Source organism: Macaca thibetana, chromosome 12 (genome assembly GCF_024542745.1).
Source record: "Macaca thibetana thibetana isolate TM-01 chromosome 12, ASM2454274v1, whole genome shotgun sequence".
Lineage (NCBI taxonomy): Eukaryota > Metazoa > Chordata > Mammalia > Primates > Cercopithecidae > Macaca > Macaca thibetana.
In genome coordinates this window covers 83,922,946-83,940,526 of record NC_065589.1, presented here as the reverse complement: position 1 = coordinate 83,940,526, position 17,581 = coordinate 83,922,946, and the positions used below count along the sequence as shown (strand labels likewise).

Here is a 17,581-nt window from a genome sequence, read left to right as displayed (position 1 = left end):
GTTCTTATAGATGTCTGTGTGTACCCTTGCCCTTTCTGGACTTTTATTTTTGGACTTAAGGGAATTGATGATTTTAAAAGAAGCAAAGGAGTGTGTGTGTATATGAGTGACAGAGACTATATGTAACCTGCGAAGCCTAAAATATTTACTATCAGACCCTTTGCAGCAAAGTGTGCTGACTCCTTATGTATTTAAAATACTCATTAAAAATGTATCTGTTTTGGGGATCTCTCTCTTTTCCCCCAAATTAAAGCTCTTAAACATGTGAAGTGGTGAGAATGTTAGAGCCTGAGCTGACCGTTTGTGGGGAGGTTCTAGCTGTGGTCCCTGTTCCTTGGGGTTACCTCCCAGGCCCCAGTCTCCCATCTGAGACAGTGTGATTGCATTCAATGCTTTGAGATGGAAAGCATGTTGGGATAGGTGTGACTGTCTGTGGTGTGTAAATGTTCCATGGGAAACACCTGCTAGTGAAGCTGGAGGAGGTAAATTACTGGTCATTGATAACATGGTTTTCATACCCTGGAGAGGTTGCATTGTCCTACCTGGCATTTCTGCCTGCAGCAACAGGAAGGGTGATTGAAATGTGCTTCCCATCACTTAATCAAGGGGGGGAACAAAATAGGTCATAGTTAAAAGAAAACAATAATCAAGGTGGGGAATAAAACAGGTCATAGTTAAAAGAAAACAGTATCTGTTCAAGGGGTAAGAAATATGCCAGCTGTGCTGGTTGTTGCAGTGAAACATCTTTAATTCCTCTTAAATGTCTTTAAGCTTCTGCTGAGGAATGTGAAATCAACTGGAGAATCTCTGGTGTCAGGTTGCCCAGAACCAATATTGTATTGTTCAAGTGGATGCCCCTAAGCAATTTTCACTTTCTGCCCCTGGCGTCATTGTGATGCCCTTTGTTTGACCTTAAATCCCCTGCGCTTGTGCAGTTAAAGCTCCTGGCTCCAGAGTGCTGGATCCACCCCGCTTTGTGCTTCCTGTTCATACATAAAACTTCTCTCCCTACTTTGTACCTTTCTAATGAAAGGATACTGGAAGTTAGAGATCTTGCATTACCTCTGAAAAACAAACCAAACAGAACAACATGTTTGGGAGTGATTATACTGAGATAGTGAAGTAAACTTGAAATGGAAACCGCCCTCCCGCTAACTCTTCTCTTAAGCCTCGTTTTATTGCAGCCTGCATAAAATCATAGTGCTGGAGTCCAGCTGCTCCAAAGGCTGAAGGTCCTCATGCTTACAGCATGCTTTGGAAACTCATCCCCACCACATTTGCAGTTAATGAAAATATTTGCTTTGCTTGTTCTAAACAAAGTTTATGGGCAGAATTTATAATTAGGAAACTAATTCTTTTTCCCTTCAATGCCTAATTTCTCTTGTGTCATGTTGGAGAATTCTAAGTATTTAAGAAAATAAACCTTTCTCAGTGCTGTTTACTTATTTCTGGTGGTGGTACATGTATTTCTCCCTTCTTTTGTGTCCTCATCCAAATTAAAGGACTTGAAATCTGGGTTTTTATTTGTTTTTGTATAGGTCAGTAATACTCATGTGTGAGTAGGGGACAGTGCCTTTGTGGCCTGTCAGGCCGTCCCACAGCCATTTGACTAGCTGGGTCTGTGATTTAGGCTATGTAAGAACAGCCACAGGGCAATGTAGCTCTCTTCAAACCACATGGAAAACCAGTGTCACCTCTTCAAGGTCCCCTACACGTCTTTTGTGTGTAATGTCCTGTGGCTGTGACCTCAGCGCTTTCCAAGTTCTGGTCTGTCTCCTGGTGTTTCTTGCCTGTACACCCGAGAGTTGGCTGATGTGATATGGTTCTTGTAAGCACAGCACCTGCTTGCATTCTCAATGTGAGAGTGAGGTGGTGATGAGAAAACAACCATCCCTCAGCTTTTACAAGTTTGTCAAGACAGAGGGCATCTGGCCTCACCGCGAGCTGGCATCATAGTGCAGCCCAGCTCTGCCTTAAGATCTGTTTCCTCGCCAGACAGTTGAAGGGAAAGCAGCTGGGAAACCTCGTGACCTGGCTGAAAGCCTTGAGGTGGTTTCTCAAAGATTCCAGGCTCATCCCCAGTGCTATAAGACTGGCCCCTGTGGTTCTGGGGATTGGTGACAGTAGTATCTTACAGTGCTGGCTGGTGAAAGGAGGTGGATGAAGCTTGTCGGGGGGGCCCAGCTGGGGGCCATTGCTGTCCACATAGACTCTAGGAGGTAAAGGCCTCTAACTCCTGCCTGCTTCTCTCCCTTGAGGACAGAACTTCGTCCTGGGGATTTGCATGAATGTCCTTATTTTTGTAACTCCAGTGAGAGATTTTTGTTTCTGTGTTTGTTTTTTTGAGATGGAGTCTCACACTGTTGCCTGGGCTAGAGTGCAGTGGTGTACTTTCAGCTCACTGCAACCTCTGCTTCCTGGGTTCAAGCAGTACTCCTGCCTCAGCCTTCTGAGTAGCTGGGATTACAGGTGCCCTCCACCACGCCCAGCTAATTTTTTTTTGTATTTTTAGTAGAGATGGGGTTTCACCATGTTGGCCAGGCTGGTCTCGAACTCCTGACCTCGTGATTCGCCTGCCTCAGCCTCCCAAGTGCTGGGATTAGAGGCGTGAGCCACTCCGCCCGGCCCTAGTGAGTTTTCTGATCTGTCTTGTTTCTTCAAATGCCGGTAATTTGGGCAGTTAGCGATAAATCTTTAGTTTCCCAAGTTTATAAAAACCGCCTCATGCATAGCTAACCCAGGAGTGACTAAAATTATCTGGCTTTGCTGACATGCCCATTGTGGGACTTTTCTGTTCACTGTTCTGCTGTGAGTTCCCTTTAAAAGTAAGGCATGTGCCAACCAGGTGCTGTGGTTCATGCCTGTAATTCCAGCACTTTGGGAGGCAGAGGTGGGCGGATCACAAGGTCAGGAGTTCGAGACCAGCCTGACCAACATTGTGAAACCCTGTCTTTACTAAAAATACAAAGATTAGCCAGGTGTAGTGGTGTGCGCCTGTAATCCTAGCTACTCGGGAGGCTGAGGCAGGAGAATCGCTTGAACCCAGGAGGTGGAGGTTGCAGTGAGTTGAGATCGTGCCATTGCACTCCAGCCTGGGTGACAGAGTGAGACTCTGTCTCAAAAAAAAATAAGGCATGTGCCTGTCCTATATGGAGGGGTTGACTCTACTTCCCCTTGACTCCTAACACAAAAAACAAGCACAGTGATACCACTTGAAACTTGATGGTTTAGTTCGTATCCCTTTTCAGCCTTATACACAAAAATCTGCAAAATTTAGTTCCTGCCTAGCTAGGCAGCTTTCATTTTTTCTTTTTTTAAAATCTAGTCTTTGATTTGTGTGTGTGTGTGTGTGTGTGTGTGTGTGTGTGTGTGTGGTTTTTTTGGTTTGTTTTTGGAGCCAGGAAGGCATGGCAAGGAGTGGTTGGATAGCTTTTGTCACAGACACTCGTGTTCTTCTGGGAAAGTTTATGCGTCTTTCAAATTCTGCTGTGTGTGACTTAGAGTTTGAAGATGCTTTTTAAGAAGCAGATAATGACTTACATTCTTTCCCTGCACATCCTTAGTTCCATCTTAGTACATACTGAGGAGTGGGAAAGGTAATTGGTGGGGAGAGGCAATCGGAGGAAAATGTGTTATCTGAATACATGAGGACTGGCTGTATTTTTTTTTTTTTTTTTGGGAGACTAGTTCCAGCGAAGATACTCTTTCTTGTATATTTTTTTAACATTGTGATTATATCCTCTCTGCTGCTTGAGGTTTTGCCTGCCCTAGAATGTTTTTAGAAATGCTTGTTCCCTGGTGCCACAAAGAAATAGCACTCGAACATAAATTTGATTATCTCAGCAAGGCAATTTTTACTTTCTGCAGAAAGGGTGCTCATCACAGATGGAACAATGGCGAGAGTGCACCTGGACAGGAGAGGGGCAGGAGTTCTTATTCCTGACGCAGGTAGCCCCTACTGCTGTGTCATTCCCCTGTTGGTTAGGGTTGGACCAAACAGTCTAAGCTAATTCTGATTGACTATTTTAAAGACAGCAGGGGTATGAGCCAGAATGGTGGGGTAAGTAGTTTGGTGGGAAGGATGGTTAGGAACAGGTAACTAAAGGTGACTTGGGTCAGAGCAGGTGACCGGGATGAGTCAGGACAGAGCAGGTGACCAGGGAACAGGTGTGAACTACTAATTAGGATTGGCAGGCAAGTTGTTTACTGAAACTAGATGCAAGAAGCTGAAGAGAACCAGGAAGTTAAACTTTATTTATTTATTTATTTATTTATTTATTTATTTATTTATTTATTTTTTTGAGACAGAGTCTCGCTCTGCCACCCAGGCTGGAGTGCAGTGGCCGGATCTCAGCTCACTGCAAGCTCCGCCTCCCGGGTTCACGCCATTCTCCTGCCTCAGCCTCCCCAGTAGCTGGGACTACAAGCGCCCGCCACCTCGCCCGGCTAGTTTTTTGTATTTTTTAGTAGAGACGGAGTTTCACCGTGTCAGCCAGGATGGTCTCGATCTCCTGACCTCGTGATCCGCCCGCCTCGGCCTCCCAAAGTGCTGGGATTATAGGCTTGAGCCACCGCGCCCGGCCAGAAGTTAAACTTTAAAATGGAGAATCAAAGAATAAGAGAGCTGAACATATTGACATACTGATTCTTTGAAGAGAAACTTGGGGTTCACCATATTTAACAATGTTTAATTTCATAATAGTAAGCTTGTTTGTCCCCAAACTTGTTTAGGGGCAGAGTGTCAAGCGGAAGCTGCCTAGTAAGTGAGGGATGTTTCCAGTCTCATGACTGGTTTGGGGCTGTTTGAGTTTTAGGAGGGTGGCCCTGTGTCATGGGGAGTGTTGAGTAGATGGGATGAGAGAACCAAGGGATGGTGCTGGGGAGGAATGTGGATGTAGGCTAGAGTCTCCCTTAGACTTTTCTTATTAGAGAGGAGCAGTGGAGGCCCGGGAATTCTGGAAGGGTTGGTATCTGAATCTCTGTTACTGATACCCATGTAAGGCTAGTAAGCCATCTCCTTTTCCTTTTCTGAAATCAAAGCTTCTTGTGGATCATTCATAATTGACCTTGATCTAATCTCAGATCAGTGGCTTCCTGGATCCTTTGTTAGGTATTGAAACCATATCAGGGTAGTGCAGAAAGGCACATGGAGCAGAGTTCACTGATGCTTGAGTTTTCCCTCGTAGGGTAAAACGTTTCAAGAGTAGTAGGGGAGAAGTCATTTTAAAAAAGTCAATACACACATCTGATATATGGGAATTATGTTCTGAGAATATAGTTTATAGGAATTAAATTTGCATCAACTTGTAATGAATGGATGGTTTAACCTAAGTATTCCCTCTCTACTCTAGGAGGTGACTTTGGTCCAGAGACTTCTCCAGTCCTGCCTCTTGACCACGGTGCTGACTCTCCTGTGAGCAGTCTTCCCGCAGCAGAGGACACCTATAGGGTGAGCTTGGCCAAAGGTGTCTCGATGTCTCTGCCTTCATCACCTTTGCTGCCTCGACAGTCTCACTTGGTGCAATCAAGAGCAAACAAAAAGTCCCCAGGTAAACAGGGAACGAAGGAGCTGCCTTGGTTATATATGTAGTACATGTGTTGAAAATAAGCAAACCTAGTGCCCATGAGAAATCTTCTGGGAGAACGTTTTTTCTTTGTCATAGTATCTTCTAGAAGAAATAAATCTTTTTTTTTTTTTTTTAATTTAAGGAAAAAGTATGGTTTTAATAGATTCATTCTGTTTGGACTGCCAGGCTAGATTTTTATAAAGATTTAAGATTTTGTTATCAGTACTGATGTTAACCGGCAATTTTATTGTTTTCTCACTGATGAATTAAGGAGCACTATACAGTTATAACACCGAATAATGATGTTTCTTTCAATCAATGACAAACTGCATGTATGACAGTGGTCCCATGAGGTTGTAATACTGTGTTTTTACTGTGCCTTTTCTATGTTTAGATACGTAGATCCTTGCCACTGCATTAATAGTTGCCTACAGCATTCAGTATAGTCACATGCTGTACAGGTTTGTAGCCTAGGAGCAATAGGCTATGCCATAGAGCCTAGGTGTGTAGTAGGCTGTGCCACCTTGATTATGAAAGTACACTTGAGGATGTTCGCACAATGACAAAATCACCTAACGATGCCTGTCTCAGAACGTATCCCCATCATTAAGTGACACATGACTGTAATCCAAGCTCACACATGGTGGGTTTAAAGATTATGGATGTAGGCAAAAGTCATCTGACGATGGTCTGTTTATTCCTACCTAGTATTATATACTGATGTATTTTATTTGATTACATCATCTACCATTTGAACAGCTATAAAGTTTGTTTGGAAAACTCAGACTTGTAAAGGGGTAGGGGAAAGGGACTTTGGATTATTCCTGTTATACTTTGAAAGTATTTTGGCTTCCCTCTATCAATGCTTTACACTTAACATTACTCCCCAAAAAACAAACAGAACTTTGAGAGGTTATGATTCACATGTGAGGAAAGCCTTTCTAAAATGCTGATACCTTGAGTTTTAAAAGTTCTTGAATTTTTTTTTTTTTTTAAGGTTTGTGGAGTGTTTACAAAAGGCAGGATAATTTGGGGCCCAGTTGATCATACGCCAGTGTAGGGTTTCTTCTCAATTACATGTAAACATATTCAGAATCTACCCAAAGTGTGCCTAGGGCTGTGAAATTGGTATCTGTTTCTCTGATTTCCTGGTAATATTTGTATTACTTGAGATGACATATGCCGACTCATTTAGTAGATCTTTGAGGTTTATGTGTGGGTAAATTAGGAGGGCATCCTTAAAGGCTCTGAATGTTAGAAACGGTGCTCTGAATTGGTGAGGGTCCAAAATCTTTTATTGTTGCAGAATTTTCTGGTTTAGGACAACATTGTTTACAATCCATTAATTAGCTGGAACTCAGGAACCTTTTTGGTATGAAGTAATTTCCTGTGCCAAGGAATTTGACCTGTTTATCAGTATTTGGGGAAATTCCTGGAATGTCCGTCCTTCCTTCTTTGCCCTCCCTCACTGCTGTATCTCTTTGTCACATTTCTTCTCTTCCTTCAAATCATAGTTCCCACACTGCCTGTCATACTGGGTTATCCTGATTGGAATTACTCTTTCCGAAAAGTATGCACAGTATTTTACTTTTTCTTTATTATCAGGTATGTCATTTGTCTTTTCCCCCTGAATTAGTGTGTATATTGACCAAAAAAAAAAAAAAAGAAAAAACCCACTTTGCTTGGCTACACTTTAGTCACGCTCCTGAACTTTCTCCTAGGTCCGCGTGTGTGTGTGCACACGCACTTTCTTGTAAAATCCAGGTTTAGCTAAGAAGCATGCTACTAAGTTTAGCAAGAACGCCTCCCCATCCCCACCCAAATCTGATTAGATTCCTCATCCTCCACCATCTTCCAGGCGACGTCTGGTCACCCTGACCTGTCTTTAACAAGAATTGCCTTCCTACCCCTGATGTTTCTTCTTAGTAATTTTTCATGCACCAATCCCCACCTTGTTCCTTGGCTATAAATTCTCGCTTTCCCATCCTGTATTTGGAGTTGAGCTCAATCTTTCCCTACCTGCAAAATCCCGCTGCAGTGGTCCCTATATGTGTTAAGATGGTCCTGAATAAAGTCTGCCTTACTATGCATTAAAAAGTATCACTGAGTAGTTTTTTCTTCTTAAAAACATTATGTGCTTCCTGTGTCTGATGCTTGAGGACAAACAAGATGTCTTATACCTCATCTCTATAAAATAGATAATAGAGATAATTCAGAAACTATCGATATTCTTAAGGGATCTCTGTTGAAGGTAATGCCAAGTGCAGAGATTTCTGGACAATTTGCCTACCTATAGTCTCTGCTACTGCAAATGAATTAATATTGCTTGGGCATTAGGACTGGGGAACACCTGAGAGACTTCAGGGAAGACTGCACTTCAGATATAATTTTATTGACAAATTCAGTGTTTTAGTGGGACTTTAGGTAGGATTGAATGGCATGGCAAGCCTCGAGAGTGTGGCTACCCAGAAAGGTTTCATGGAGGTTACAGGCATGGAGGCAGAAGAATCCCTGATAAGGCCGTGTCTCCTTATATGTGTGTGGACATTAGTTTTTTTCTTTAAAGAAAATATCAAGTTTTTCTCCATAGGAATGAAATTTATTTTTGCTAAATTCTTTGCAAGGCCTTGGAATAGAAGGAGGTTAGTAGTTCTGAAACATACAAGCTTTTAATGGATTTGGGATGTTCTTTCTATTAGATGTTTTTGGTCCAAATGATAATTAAATAAACTAAGCAAATACATCTCTAACAGAGCAGTGCTTGTTCACTGCCCAAATTTGTACAGCAAATTAGTGTCTCACAGTGGTAATTTGGCTTCATTATCTTGGTAATTTTAATTGGAAAAGTTTAGGGCAGAGATGCTGTTTAAAAATGGCAGTGACTCAGTACATCAAATAATGAACAATATTTTTTTTCAGTGTCTAACACAGATTTCTGCTTAAACCATATTGTTGGTAAAAGTATCCAGAGCTCTAATATTCTACCTGCCTGGTTTTAACAAAAAAAAAAAAGAAAGAAAGAAAAGGTGACATATGGTTGTGAATGTGCACTGGATTTAAAAAGACTCATCTATTTTAAAAGCTAGCACTGTTGCTGCTAATGATGGAGTCAGTAGAGTGTGTCTGCAGCACTCAGAGGTATGGAGCCACTCCCCTCCTCTCTTTCCAGCCCGGCCCTACAGTGGATCATGCTCCAGGGTTGTGCCATCATTCAGACCCGTGCTCTGAAATTACCTTGATGACTTCTGTTCTGATTTGTAAGATGCCCCACCCCCACCAATTCCTCTCTTGTTTAAGGTTAAAAAGCAAAAACAAAAAAATCAAACTTGTTTCACTTGTTTGTATAGAAACTCTTCATTAATTGATGCTAATCCAGAAACTGTCAGGGACTGGAACAATTATTCTTGCAAGGATCAAATACTCCAAACCCCTGTAAGTAGACACTCTGAACAACACAGCCTGAATTAATAAAAATAGGTATGTTAATGCAATTGATGATTACTTCCTGGATCTTGGGAACTGTGGGCCAGAGATAATTTAATTAACCTTGTGATAATGTGTGACCTTGCATGTTACATGATTGCGTTTCTTACTTTCCCTTCATATTGAGGTTATTATTTTTATTTACTCTTCTGCCACCTTCCTCCATTTATTTGTCTTTTTTTGTTGTTGTTAGAAGACTGTTTTCTGAGTATTGTTTCAAAACTTTTGTTTTTAATGGTAAATATATTTTCTGTTAATGAAAACAAGGACCAGCATCCATTAAAGTAGTTCTGTGGCAGTTGCAAGTCTTTTTGGATTAAAATTCATCTATATTTGTAACGTGTGCTGTTTTCCAGAGAAGAGAAAAGCTCATTTCCTGTGATTTATTAGTAATATCATTAGATACTTTATAAAGTATCTGCATTTATTTTCCCAGATCACTCTGGGCCCATTATCAAACAATCAAAACATCGTGCATGAATGAGAAGCAACCCTTTGAAATGTTGTGATGGAGTAAGACAGCAGATGGTGACAAGTGGGTGTTCCTGCCCTACTCCTTGTATGGGGACACTGGAGAGTGCCGGCCACTTCTGCTTCTGCCGGTTCTGGTTCTACTTCTGTCCCACAGTGGACATAGCTGATGTCACAGTTCTGAAACTTCTCTGCCTCTGTTTTGTTAAGGGAAAAACCGCAAAATTGACAGCCTGTGTAGTAGAAGCCATATTGTCTCTTTGATTCTTGGACCATGAGTTAATGTCTGCGAAGGCACTCCCTTCCCCAACCCGCAAGTATTTCATATAAAAAACCTGGAAATCCCATTGATAAAGAACTACTGCGAACATTTTTTCTTCTAGTCTTTTGAAAAAAATCTGCTCCACCTAAACCTGAGACCACATTATGTAACCCTCTTGTGTGCTGCTTGTGTCACTTAAGTTTATTGTTTTGAGACAGGGTCTTGCTCTGTCACCCAGGCTGGAGTGCAGCGGTGCTATCAAGGCTCACTGTAGCCTCAACCTCCTGGGCTCAAGTGATCCTCCTACCTCAGCCTCGAGTAGCTGGGACCACAGGCATGCACCACCATGCCCAGCTAATTTTTTTCTTTTTTTTTTTCCTAGAGATGAGGTTTTCACCATGTTGCCTAGTTTTGTCTTGAACTCCTGGCCTCAACTGATCCTCCTATCTTGGCCTCCCAAAGTGCTGGGATTATGGGCATGAGCCACTGTACCCAGCTCTCGCTTAATATTTTATCATGAGCAATTTCCAGTTTACTTGAAGAGCTTGATATTTGTTGTCCATTGTTTCAATATCTTATAATTGATTTTTAAACATTTCTGATTGTTGGATATTCACTGTTTTTCCTTTTATTTTATTTTTTTGAGACGGAGTCTCGCTCTATTGCCCAGGCTGGAGTGCAGTGGCATGATCTGGGCTCACTGCAAGCTCCACCTCCCAGGGTCACGCCATTCTCCTGCCTCAGCCTCCCGAGTAGCTGGGACTACAGGCGCCTGCCACCACGTCTGGCTAATTTTTTGTATTTTTAGTAGAGACGGGGTTTCACTGTGTTAGCCATGATGGTCTCGATCTCCTGACCTCATGATCCGCCCGCCTCAGCCTCCAAAAGTGCTGGGATTACAGGCATGAGCCACCCATACCGGCCAGATACTTTAAAAAAAGGAAAAAAAAGTTTTTAGCATGTTATGATTTGTTTTCGCTATTCCTGGTGTGAATATTTTTAATTATGGTGAAATACATGTAACAAAATTGACCATCTTAACCATTTAAGTGTACAGTTCAGTACGTTGTTGTACAACCCTAGTTGTTAGAACTCCCAATAGGAATACTTTTGTCCAGTGATATTTACAAACATCTCTGATATCTCCTTGGGGTAGCAGGTTCCCAGCAGTGGAATTGTTGAACTAAATGGCCTGCATTTATAAAGAGTCTTGATACATAGTGCCCAGTTCCTTTCCAGAAAGGCTGTATTGATTTCATATTCCCCCCAGCATTCTTTGAGTGGCTGCTTTTTGAAGTTCACATCTTCTGGGAACAGCTTAAATGGATGGTGCTTTGTGCGGCCTAACTGTGGACTACTGACAATTTTAAGAGGCTGGGAGACGTCATTCTGTAGCTGCCTTCTTTAGAACTTCCGTTCTGTCTGCACTTCTCAGACAATTTTCATTTTCTTCCTTTCCATGAGATTGTGTCGGGAACTTTGACAGCTGAGGCAGATCAAGTTCATGGTCAGAAAAACATTCAGTTGGCTTCCAGTTTCAGCTGCCTGGTGAGGATTCTAGAGATCATGGAGGATCACAGGCATGCTGGAGTTGGAGAGGCCTCCAGAGCACATCCTGTCCAGGCCTCTTTGCAGATGTGGAAGCAAAGACCCCTTGGTCATTAGGGAACTTGTCCAAAATTCATGCAAGTTACCGGTAGAGCCTGATCCTCCACACTGTCCCCAGCATATTCTCTTTTGTCAGCCAGCCTGTGTTGATGTTCTGCCTGTAAATTGTTGGCATGTGAGCTGTAAATAATGTGAGTGTGTTCTGATTTCATAGATGGGGTGGGGGTGTGGGCAGGAGGAGGGCATGGGCTTAAAGCCTCACATGCATCCGTGAGGCTGTTTCTTGGAGGGTGGAGAATAACACAGGCCATGCACAGTCCCATTTCTCCTTGTAGAGCCAGTTGGTTCTAGTCCTTGCTTCCACTGCTGAGTGGTTGGGACCACAGTTGACATCTAACCTTGAGCAAGGACAGTTCCTCCTGCTGGGGTGAATAGGAGAACATTCTTTGTTTCCTCCTGGAAACTTGTTATATGATGGCCTCCTTACTGCATGCCCAGCTGTGAACATGACACACAGATTTTCTGTTGTACTTGAACGTGTGTTCATACATAGAACCAGTGTGCATGCATTTGCTCTACTTTGAGTCCATTTATTCCCCTGCCAGTGAGTCCAGGTTCACCTGTATACAATTTGGATATACTCTGGAGTCAGCCCAGTAATTTAAAAGGGTTCTGATGATGCCCAGCTCCTACCTTCAGAGACTCGGATTAAATGCATATGAAGTATGGTCTGGATGTTGGGATTTTTAAAAAGGCTTCTTTGGTGATTCTAATATGTAACAAAGTTTGAGAATTACTGATAAATAATACGTGATTATCTCATTGCATTTCCATGAGTACAAATATATGTGTATATATATCCTTAAAATTTTGGAACTATTTGAGGAAAATACATTATAAAGGAGTACAAAATAATGATACACTAAATATTGAGGCCTTCTATACCCCCTGAAAGACAACCACTTCTGATGATCGCTCCTGCTTTGTTTCTATAGTACGTAAACAACAGTCATGCATTTGCCCATTCCCCCAGCATTGGACAGGTAAGAGGTTCCCCATTTTCTACTAAAAAATAGCATTCTTGTATATTAAGATTTAAAGGCATCTCTGATATTTTTATCAGACTATAAAAGTGAGATTACTGGGCCAAAACTTACATTTTTAACATTGTAGATGAATATTCTTATTGGTCATTGGTAACTTTTTCTTTTGGAAATTCTTTGTGATAGCTGTCCTTTATTCTACTGGGACAATATGTGTTTCTTACTGATTGAGCACAGCTTCATTGTTTTAAGGCTATCAGTCATGTATGTTATATATAAAAAACTGTTTCTGGCTCATTTTCCATCTAATTAGGTTACAGTGTTTTATGACTCACAGAAGTTTTTCATTTTCTCCAGTCAAATTTATATATTTTTCCATTGTGATTTATTCCATTGCGTTTTTAAAAAACAGCTTTATTGAGATATAATTTACATACCACATAATTCACTCATTTAAAGTTTACAGTTTGATGTTCTTTTTGTAGCATTTTCACAGGGTTGTGCAACCATCCCCACAGTCTTAATTTTAGAACGTTGTTATCTCCTCAAAGAAACCAAAGCAAAAACCCCATACCCATTACTAGTCATTTCACATTCCTCCCTGCCCTTACTCTTCACTCCCTACTTCCTAGCCCCTAGTAACCATGAGTCTGCTTTCTGTCTCTGGATTTGCTTATTCTGGTCATCTCATAATATGTGGTATTTTGTGACTGGCTGCTTTTATGGAGCATCATGTTGTCTAGGTTCATCCATGTTGTGCCATGTATCAGTACCGCATTCAGTAAAACATTATTTGGTAATAAAACAGAATGAATACTCATACATGCCACTCATTTTGTTTATCCAGTCTTCCATCAGTGGATATTTGGTTGGTTCCACACTGGCTATTTATTATAAATCTGCAATCAGCTTCTGTGTCTGCATTTTTATATGGACATATGTTTTTCCCTTGGGTATATACCTAGTGAAATTGCTGAATCATATGGTAGTTCCGTAAAAACCTTTTTAAGGTACTGCCAAATTGTTTAAGTGGCCATACTATTTTTTATCACTACCAGCTGAGTATGAGGTTTCCAATTGCTTCATATCCTTGCCAGTGCTTGTTATTTTCTTTTTGATTATAGCCATCCTAGAGCATGTGAACTGATATCTCATTGTAGTTTAATAAGTTTGTGAAAATTGTTTTTATATTCTGGATACAGGTTCCTTATCAGATAAATGATTTACAAGTATTTTCTTACATTCTGAGGATTGTCTTTTTTACTTTTTTTTTTTTTTTTTTTTTTTTGAGACGGAGTCTCACTCTGTCTTACCCAGGCTGGAGTGCAGTGGTGAGATCTCGGCTCACTGCAGCCTCCACCTCCTGGGTTCAATTGATTCTCCTGTCTCAGCCTCCTGAGTAGCTGGGACTAAAGGCGTGTGCCACCATGCCCGGCTAATTTTGTATTTTTAGTAGAGAGGGCATTTCACCATGTTGGCCAGGCTGGTCTCGAACTCCTGACATCAGGTGATCCACCCGCCTTGGCTTCCCAAAGTGCTGGGATTACAGGCATGAGCCACTGTGCCCAGCTGATTATACTGTTTCAAATACAGCAGTTCTAAATTTTTATAAGGTTTTAAATTTATGTATTATTAGTCTGTCTTTTTGATGCCATGTCCTAGTAACCATTGCCTAATCCAAGGTCATAAAGATACACATTCATGTTTTCCCCTAATAGTTTTGACTCTTACATTTAGGCCTGTGATCCATTTTGAGTTCATTTTCTTGTGTGATGTGAAGTAGGGACCAACTTCATTCTCTTTCATGTGGATACCAGTTGGCCTGGCACCATTTACTGAAAAGACTGTTCTTTCCCCACTGAATTGTCTTCTCTTGACCAAATCATTGTTGTGCCTTTACCCAGCCCTCTTGTTCCTCTTCCCGCATCGCTCATCTTCTGAAAATTCCTGTGCCTCGGTCAGAACCTTCTCCTCAGGAGCTGACCGCGGGTAAGGCTTGCATCGCTTGCTTGGCCCAGCCTTTCTGTGTGCCTCTCCTTTTCTCTAGGTGAGAAATAATATTCTTTTGCTCCAAGCATCTGTAGCACTGTGTCTCCTCTTTGCTCTGCATAACCTTTATTTCGCATCTCTGCCCTGACATTCTGTGACATTCTCTGTAAGGACTGCTCTCTTGTCTTTGTTGGCATCTTGTCATTCCCCCTTGGGAGCCCTGAAAACAGGATCCAATCACATCTTCAGAATCCAGTCACTTCCTTTATCCTAGTGACGGGGCATAGGTAAGTAACTGTTAAAACCAATAGGATTTTAGTATTCCATGCTCATCAGATCCATGTGATTGGTTGAAAATGCTAATAGATGCATAGGCAATTTTAAATGTAACAGTTCTTTACATTTAGAAAGCTGAGAGTGTACCTTTCCCCATATCCAGAGAAAAGTGACGCTTTAGGTCCAGCCTCCCACTTAGGACTTTTCTGTCCAGGTGCTGAGCAAAAGGGAGTGTGTCTTCAACTGGGTTTGTCAGTAGCCGCTCAGCCTTGCTTTCCACCACTCCTGTCTCTCTCCCATTTTCACGCTTTTGCATTTTTGCTGCCCGTTTCCCACTGCCTGCAGTTAATGATGACTGGAGGTTTTATCCAGTCACACTTTACAGCAGTGTCAGCTGCACCCTGTGGTGGTGTCAGATGGCGGCTGGAACAAACCCAGTGCCATGCTCAGAAATGAATGTTTTCACCTCAGAGAAAATAGATGAGGGCAGAGGCGGTGGTGGTGGGGATCTTTTTCATGATTTCTGATTTACAGAGAAACACAGAAGTCACAGGAGCCCATGCAGGCGATTATATCTAGTGCTAATGAGCACTAGTGTAAAGCAGAAATAAACAGGAAAGAAAACCTGATATTCCAGCTCGACTCCTCAGATTTGCTGTGACAGGAGCACGCATGCGTCTGCGTCTGTTGGCAGGGGTGGCTGCCTGCCTCCAGGCAGAGGGGCACCAGGGGTGTGCCAAGCCCGGAGGTGGGAAACTAAGGTGAACAAAGAGTGGTGATTTCTAGAAGGGAGAGCCCAGTGGGAACCAGAGTGCCTTACCAAAGGGAAACTGGTACCTTTGGGGAAAACTTCCTGATTAGGGTCTGGAGCACTGAAACCAGAAAGCCTTGCCTGGAGTGGGGACTATCGAGATAGTTAACTGTGCCATGCAGGGAGCCGCTTTGCTGGACAAGGGCTCTGAGAAGTAGAATTTGGGAAACCCTCTCCAAAGGAGATGTGCTTTTCTTGTTACTTCCACCACCAACAAAGTCCTCGTTACTGGTCACAGGCACTGAGTACAGCTGATGAGCCGACCTTTTGAAGAGGCTGGGAGAGCAAGTTCACCACCCTAAACACTGGAACTGGTGAGACTCCGGTTCAGCTAATGAGACGTGAAGGGTCCTGACAGATGCAGGCTGTCTGTCTGCCCCAGTCGTGGGCTGGTGGACGGAGCTAGATTCATGTCCCAGCTCTATAGGCTTGAGCAGGCCATAGGTGTTTCTTCCTCTGAGACGTGGGGTAATAATGGGGCTTCTAAGATGTTATGGACTGCATGTTATTGCCCCCCCAAAATTGATGTTGAAATTCTAACCTCTAATTGGGATGCTGTGAAGAGATGGGGACTTTGGGAGGTGATTAAGTTTTGAAATCAGGAAGGTGGAGCCTCCATGATGGGATTAATGCCCTTGTAAAAGAAAAGGAAGATACTAGAGCTCTTTCTGTTAGCCTTGTAAGGATACGGTAGTCCTTCCATATCTGTGGTTTCAGTTACCTGCAATCAACTGCGCTTCAAAAATATTACATGAGAAATTCTTGAAATAATTGATAAGTCATAAATTGCATGCCATTCTGAGTAGCGTGCTGAAATCCAGCTCTTTCCAACCCAGGACAAGAATCTTCCCTTTTCCCAGTGTCCGTGTGCTGCACACACTACCCTCCTGTTAGTCACTCATGTGCAAACCAGGAGAATACGAATAACGCAAGGAGCTGGCAGCAGGGCTGGAAGTGGAATCCACTGCGTTCCACTACCTTCACAGCCTGTTCCCAGGCTCAGTAGCCCTCTCGGTTGTCAGACTGACTCCGCTGTATCACACCGCATGTGTTCAAGTCAACCTTATTTTACTTAATCGTTGCCCCAGAGCACAAGAGTAGTGAGGCTGGCAATTTGGAAATGCCAGGGAGAAACTGTAAAGTGCTTCCTTTAAGTGGAAAGACAGAAGTTCTTGACTTAATAAAGAAAAGACTATGCTGAGGTTGCTAAGATCTATAGTAAGAACGAATCTGTGAAATTATGACGAAGGAAAAAGAAATTCATACTAGTTTTGCTGTCATATGTCAAACTGCATAAGTTACCTCTACTGTGTGTGATAAAGGTTAGTTAAGATGAAAAAGACCTTCCGTTTATGGGTTGAAGACAACAGAAAATGTGTTCCAAATGATGGCAACGTGTTGCCAAGAGAAAGCGTTGAGACTGTGTAGACTTCTGTAAGAGAGATCCCCTGAAATGAGTGACACCAAGCCATTTAGTGCAAGCGAAGGATGTATGTATAAGAAAAACCATAGTGTGTATACAGGGTTCAATACTATCCTCAGTTTCCACTGGAGGCCTTGGAATATATCCTCTGCAGATAAGGAGGCCCTGCTGTACAGTGAGCAGGCATTGTCATCAGACACTGGTTCTGCTGGGACTTCCCAGCCTCCAACCTGAGAAATAAGTTGTTGTTTAAGCCACCCAGTCTATGCTGTTTTTTGTTTGGTTTTGTTTCTTTCAATTTTTTTAAAAAGATGGGATCTCACCATGTTGTGCAGGCTGGTCTTGAACTCCTGGGGTAAAGCAATCCTTCTGCTTCGGCCTCTCAAAGTGCTGGGATTACAGGTATGAGCCATGGAATCCAGCCTTCTGTGGTATGTTTAAAGTAGCAGCCTGAACTAACACATAGGGTAAGTGAAATTTAAACGAGATGTAGACTATAAAGTGTAGGGTCGTGGTGATTGTAATTTCCACATCGCCATCTACCCTGGAGCCTGTCTTCAGTTTCCCTCATCTGACTTGGTGGCCATGAATGGATTCCCATACTATCTGTCCCCTTGAATGTTTATCCTCAGCCACATGCCCTCCAGG

General features: G+C 42.4%; 1 protein-coding gene across 10 annotated transcripts in view; it reads left to right on the top strand.

The window, feature by feature from the left end:
- The window catches only part of TANC1 (tetratricopeptide repeat, ankyrin repeat and coiled-coil containing 1), a 265,598-nt gene that overhangs the window by 125,777 nt on the left and 122,240 nt on the right, over nucleotides 1–17,581 (top strand). For 9 of the 10 annotated variants that reach the window (XM_050751850.1, XM_050751849.1, XM_050751844.1 and 6 more), the window contains one exon: nucleotides 5,352–5,549. In XM_050751850.1, the coding sequence (XP_050607807.1) occupies nucleotides 5,352–5,549 (198 nt within the window). Of the gene's footprint in view, nucleotides 1–5,351; nucleotides 5,550–17,581 lie in introns of those variants that run through there. The other variant, XM_050751851.1, reaches the window with a different exon arrangement.